At 35.0% G+C, this 7,129-nt stretch overlaps 1 protein-coding gene across 1 annotated transcript in view; it reads right to left on the bottom strand.

Moving 5' to 3' along the window:
- The window catches only part of LOC106882329 (dual specificity protein phosphatase 7), a 29,916-nt gene that overhangs the window by 9,482 nt on the left and 13,305 nt on the right, over positions 1 to 7,129 (bottom strand). Inside the window, exon 2 of the mRNA XM_014932973.2 lies at positions 5,066 to 5,452. Coding sequence (XP_014788459.1) covers positions 5,066 to 5,452 — 387 coding nt within the window. The remainder of the gene's footprint in view (positions 1 to 5,065; positions 5,453 to 7,129) is intronic.

Raw genomic sequence — 7,129 nt, 5'->3', positions numbered from 1 at the left:
AGAATCCGAACTCTAAAATTGTTACACACATAGATACGCACAGCGTAATTTATTATATAAACAATATATGCGTATAAATTACGATTAAACCGGATGAAATATGTCACAGGGAGTAACATTTTTATGACCGCCCAGCAGTAACTCTATTCAGCTGAATAGACGTCAGTGATTGGTTGAAATTACAGAAATACGACAACTTTAACATGGAATAACTTGCGAATTCCTTTTTTTTGTTAAGAAGACTAAGAGTAAAAGATGTTTTATATGACACATTCTACCAGTGTCCCAAGTTTCAAAGTGTTTCGTTAGTGTTTCGTTAAGAAAATACTGGCGCCCCCGTTTTAAAATAGATCCGAAGTAGGTGAGCCTGTAAGGATTGTGTACATTAAAGTATGATGACTTCAGAGGAAGGTGAAGCGAGACAGATGTCATCAATACAGGAAGTGATATAGTAAAATAACTATTGTCACATGACGGAGATTCAGGGAGTGGTAGAAGAAGCAGATCGACTTGAGCCTGAGAACTAGAAGTGCGGTTGAAATTAAGGTGTGAAAAGTGGTAGAGAAGTTGGATTAAGAGTGCTGAGAAGGTGGCGGTATTAGTGTTAAAAATATGATATAAAGCTGTGCATCTCAAATCTACCCAACCTATGCAAACATTGAAAAATGAACGTAAAACAGATTATGATGAACATTGTTATTAGTTAGTTCTTATTTTCTTCTAACCTACATTCAGTCCTATAGTTTACTTATCTCTTTTGACAAGTGATACCAATCAAACTGTCTGGCTTGCTCTTTTAGCGTCTCAAAAACTGTCTGAATAATTAAAGAAGGAAGTTGAAAATGGAAAACAGATGTTTTCTCCATCCTACTCTATCTGTTTTGAACCATTTAATTGTGTGTGTTGTGTGTGCGCGCGTACACACACACACACACACACAGAGACAGAGTTAATCATCCTTAAATTGGTCGTCAACAGCATATTGCTATATTTATACATTTTATAAGACTGATTCTATATTCTATATACTGTATATTACAGCTACGAAGGATCGTTATTTCGCGGCACGGGGGACACTGCAGCACGGAAGACGTACACTGATTTTGGAAATATAAGTCTAGGAAAATTTTCTTTTCATATTTACCGAAGCCCGTCCACACAATCGGTTCACTGCCTGTGGGTACACAATAAATGTCTGTTACGAGACAGCCATTTTATGCGTAGCCATTGGGGGATGGTAAAGAAAAAACAAAAAAAAAAAGGGCAGCACAAAGGCCGAGTAGCTGCAGCAAAATATTCTAAATTATTATTTTTTATTTATTCAGTTATTATGTGTGTATTTATATCAACAATATTAGTTAAATCAACTGCTTTATAATATAAAAAAATATTTGCAATTGTTAAGCAATGAACCAACAAGTCTTTGTAAGGGGCTGACCTTGGTTAACCTCAAGAAAAAACCACGTACGGTCATATCCAAGGTTATTTTTTTGCTTGTAGAAAAAAATTACATTTTCCATATTGCCAAATACAGTATTTATATACATGTAGGCTACATGTTCATATTAGTGTATGAACATGTAGCCTATGCTTTTCTGACGTTATTCTTGAGCCTAAGGTCAATAGCGATCGAGGAAAGGCAGCGAGCTAGCAGAAACGTTAGCGGTATTTCGTTTGTTTTTATGCTCTGAGTTCAAATTCTGCCGAGGTCGACTTTGCCTTTCATCCTTTCGGGGTCGATAAATTAAGTATCAGTTGAATACTGGGGTCGATATAATCAACTGGCCCCCTCGCCCAAAATTTCGGGCCTTGTGCTAGAGAAGAAACGAATATTGATCAAGGAGATGTATGATTAAAGGAGTTCAAATGGGCTCATCATCTGGTTTGTAGAATATAGGACTACGGGACTGCACTGTCTAGTGGACAACACTCATTATTTAAGGTGTCCAGGAAAAAAAAAAAAAAAAAAAAAAGGAAAAATGATGGGTGCGATTTGAGGGAAACTGGTTACAATATCCTGTCGGTCGACTGTTTTAGAGAGTCTTCCTTTGATTCGTACCTTTCTTTTTATAAACATTTGTACCACAACAATAATTTGCTTTCCTTACAATTTAGAAACGATTATTTCAGAATTCATTTCCTTTTAGTATAAAATTTAAAGTTAATATTTAAATTTTCAAAGGATTTTTTTCTTCTTCAAGCGTATAACGATGATTTACTGTAAAGGGAACACATCTATCAAGTTATATGGATTTTAAAGCAGAAAGTTTATAAGAATCCTAAAATTAAGAGAATGATTTATTTGGGAGAGAACAATTTGGTTAGTTAAGAAGGTGGACTGTGTTTCACGAATACGTACAGTCGGATAAATATATCAAAGTATGGAGTTGTAGTTTGCATAATAACTAGGAGTGTTATACTAATTCTACTGTATATTATATTTTTATCTGCTTTACACAGACCTTGACCAACAAGCTTATGTGAAGACGTTACCGAATGAAAAATAAAAAGTATTTGATACTAAATAATTTCACTCTCACACACATTCATTCTCTCTTACATACATAACTAACTACATGCCTGTGACACACTATCTACATCATCAATAATATACAGTGTATTTATAACAAATATCAACTACTTCAAAGCCGGTTATGCTGCAGGTAACCCATATTTATGTACGTGTATGCGTGCCTGTACCTGGTATTAATTGTCAAAAGATGTAAGTAAAATATAGAACTGGTTAGAGGTTTTAAACAACAAATAATTAGTCATCACCATGATTCTTCATTTGACAATAGAAGCATAGGTTATATGTGGACGTGTAAATAGCTGAATAGAGACGAGAAAGATTGACAACACATCTGCATCCCATCTTTTAACTTCCTTTCTTCAATAAGACGTTATGGAGATGCTTCCTCGCCGTTGTCAGCACAAGCTAGGAACTTTATCTGATAACACACACACACACACACACACACGTACAATTTATTATCTAATTATCATCGCGCGCGTGAATTATTTAGGAGTTGAGTTTTGGTGAAGCGTTCCAAACTTTACATAAAATTGAGTTGGAACTTTTGGTAAAATATTTTATATATGAACGGAAGACGACATGATAGGGGTAGATACTGGAGAGACTGCTGGGAAATTGCCTGTCCATATCCTCTTGGAAGTATCTCACTGCACCAATCTTTGGTCAGTAAACCTAACTATTCTTTCAAATGGCTCTGTCCACCCGGTCGTAAATAGGTTCCATCAAGAAGAAATAAGTTGGCTGCAGAGTTGAAAATTTTGCATAGAGAGGAGGGAGAGGGAGAAACAGTGAGAGAGAATTTGTGGAGGAGAGTTACAGAGAAAGAGAAGCAAATGAGAGGGAGAAAAGAGGAACAGGAGAGAGTGAGAGTGAGAGTGAAGATTGTAGTAGAGTGATTCATCATTATCAGCAACCATCATCACTGTGATCCTGTAATAGCGATTAATATTTGTTTGTGCTGTGCTGTCACATTTATGACATTCAGAAGAGGAAAGGTGGGAGGAGGAGGAGGAGGAACGCCACCGCTGGTCTTAGATAACAAATTGCTATCACCAGCACCACCAGCCAATGCTTGTTGATAAGGAACAATAATAACAGGTGTGTCTATTTAAACAGACCTTGAGCCGCTGTTTCCGCTGCCAGCTCCTAATTAATGGGCTGCTGTCTTCGTTTTCCAACAATAACACACATAACTGGGGAAACTGGACCGATATTCACTTAAATCCAGGCCACACTGAATTCGAGAACAAGTTTGATTTTTTTTTTTTTAGCTCCCCTCTTCTCTGATGTATGTGCATACACGACTATGTACACATGTCCATTAGCATTTCAGCTTGTGCGTTTTTTCCGAAAGAATGTGGTGTAGTTATTTAATAAATGTACTCTGTATGTTCACTGGTTAGTGTGCGCACACATAGAAACTTGAATATTTTCTTCACTAGTCATTCAAACGTCCGATTTCTCAGTTAGTAGCTTGACCAAGTGAATTGAATTTCAGTTCGCTACTAGTACTCATATCAGGCCAAGTGAAGTCTAAACCTAGGACTTAGAGGAATGTGGGTGCTAGTAATACTTGGTGCAAGAAAGTTAGGAAATCCTGATTAATATTTTTGGCTTACTGCATCAAGCATGCTAGTGTCCACTTTATTATTAGAGTTATATGCAATAGGCGTTCCTGAGAAGTTTTCATCTTTTAAATATCATTAAAAGGTAACACGTATAGCATATTTAATCGTTTCAGTAAACTTTTCACTTGTTTATATTTGAATAGATTGTAAACAATTAAATCTGAATTCATTAATAACTATATAGATACATCGGAGTTTGATAAATAGGTGTGTGTTGTGCCATAGTGTTGTGTACAATAGTGGTATACTTTACATATTTGTACAGAATGTTGCTGAACATAAAATTTGAATATTATTAAACTGAAAATAATTATCACTGACAGAAAACAAGATATTGTAACAGCGTAGAAAATGTGAAATGTTAACAGGTAGCTCAGAAAAGGTATAATACACAGTGAATGTGAATATACTATGTCAGTAATATAAAAGTGTATGCGTATGAAGCAGGAATATAATATAGGTGTTGAAATGAGGTGTGTTGAATACTATGACAAAATAATTAGAAGAAACAGTTCATAACCTAAATGCCAGATGTTTAAATGATAAATATATTGTTTTGTAAATGGTGCAGAATAAAAAGAAAGGACTTTGACAAAATGTGAATAAGATAAGGGTACTGTCTGTGACATGTGCGAAATATACTTCCTTAGTGTAAACATGCTTAATGTAGAAAGGTGTGTGCGTGTGCGGTTGTTGTTATTACGGCTGTTTTACACAGAGTGAATCTTGATCGAACAGACGTATGATCAAGACTATTCCAGCTGTAATCATCCTGTTTTTTTGCTTTTTGGTATCTATGACTACTTTTTATGTAATGTTTCTCCTAAAGACACTAGATCACTATAGAAATGTGTATGAGTGTATGTGATGCAGTGTGAACTGTAACAGAAATGTAGCTTACCGATAAATTCAATGGCTTTCGGGAAAAATATAGACAAATTTTGAGACCAGTGATCATTGATGGGAATCTGCATATATTTAAAAGAATCGTCTTTTTCGAACATATTTGGCATGTTGGCAGTTACATTAAGAATATACTTGATGCCGTTTTGTTTCAAAAGTGAAAGCTCTTGAGAGTTCTTAGCATTGCCCAGAAAAAGATTCGGTAAGACTTGAACTGGTAAAGGCGATGTATCCGATGGACTTGTATCTGATTCTTCATCTTGAAGATTATATGACGAATCGCTTGACAGAGATAAATTTCTGAGGCCAATAATGGTAGACTCGGTTTCCGAATCTAAGAAAGCACTGAGTTCAGGATATCTTTGTTCAAACGTCGAAAAACCACCTGGAAGAGAGAAAGAAGAAAATTCCCAAAATTATAGATTCCATGAAGGTCGTTTTAAATTAAATTTCAAGTTAATGAGAACACGTGATCTGAAACTGGACTTTCACAATTTCAAGTCCTCTTAGATTTCCCACTTGACTTAATTTCAGCCCAAAACAATCGTCACAGTAAGATTTAATAAGCTTAGACTATATACACAAATTAGATTATGCTGTGGGCTGTAAGCTCTGGATTGTGATATAGAATGAATCTTAGCTGCTTTTAGTGAAAATTAACACTATATTCAGTGTGCAATAGATGCTGTATAAGAACGTATGCAACTGGACCAGAGAACACGTTTAACAAAGGAGAATCAGAATAAGTTATAACCAGACATTGATTTTGAACCGGTCCCAAAGAGACTTCAAGATGATATATGTTTATATAAACCAAAAAAAAAAAATATTTTTCGTTAGCATTTACTAACCATTAAGCACACCATCGAGTAAGCATTCATTAACTACTTAGCTTATATCTGAACAATTTTCTTTGTAGAAATTACAGTATATTACAGGTTAGCGTTATAAATCGAACAATTTTGCAAAACCCCTTAAGCAATGGTTTACACAATATATTCTCACAAGCTGAGAACACCATAGCAACGTTGGTATTCAGCAGCAGGAAAAAGAAGCAGAATTTATTTACAATTACTGAATACTGGAATTTTCCAGGAAAATTAAATAAAAGTGGAGAGAAAAAGATAGAAAGAAGAATCTAATAGCCCAAGTGTGAAAGATATGTGCTGTTTATTAAAATGATGAGAGGATGTCGAAAACAGGAAATATAACGAAAATGAATGGCGTTTAACAAAAAGGGCTATAATAAAGAGAAAGAGGACATAGATCTTTATATCACACTCTCATCCATATATATACATAGTGTGTGTGTGTGTGTGAGAGAGAGAGAGAGAGAGAGAGAGAGAGAGAGAGAGAGAGAGAGAGAGAGAGTGAGAGAGAGATAGAGAGAGAGAGAGAGAGAGAGAGAGAAGGAAAGAGCGCATGGAATAAAAAAATGTTACTCGTGAGGAGTGACAATTCAGTGACATAAAAATGCCAAATATGGACAAAGGCCATCAAATGAAACGTTTCTAATTATTTCACAATTATTTGAAAGTCTTCTTGAAAAAAGAAAAAAAGAAAGAAAAGAAAAGCACAAAGGTAACGTACTAAAAGCAATAAATAGAAATACTAAAATTATCGCCAGTTGTATAAAAGCAAAAATAAACGAAAACAAGAAAATGTAACAAAAACGAATAAATAAAAACTGCAATTTTGTTTTCCATTATTATTTCCTTAGAGTAAGGATACCTTCTGCACCGAACCTACCCCATTCTCATTGCCCTTTGGAAACTGTTTGCAGCTGCCACCTTTCAGGAATCTTGACAGTCATCAAATCAACGAAACCCTATGAAAAGCTACGTTGGCATACATAACAAAGCAAATACGCTTTTATATTTGGATCAGAACAAATTTTCATAATTGTTATGCTTTAAATCTATCCGGAACTTTAATTTTCTGATGTTGCATACAAAATGTCATTTCAACACGCCACCATTTTGCAATATAAAATAGAATGTAAACATATGTATAATCGGGGTTTCTTTCCTTTGTTTTCATATTTATTCTTTCCATATTTAAC

The sequence above is a fragment of the Octopus bimaculoides genome, chromosome 3 (assembly GCF_001194135.2).
Source record: "Octopus bimaculoides isolate UCB-OBI-ISO-001 chromosome 3, ASM119413v2, whole genome shotgun sequence".
In the NCBI taxonomy this organism is placed as follows: Eukaryota; Metazoa; Mollusca; class Cephalopoda; order Octopoda; family Octopodidae; genus Octopus; species Octopus bimaculoides.
The sequence above is the reverse complement of the archived record's forward strand: the minus strand, read 5'-3'. Positions and strand labels throughout refer to the sequence as shown.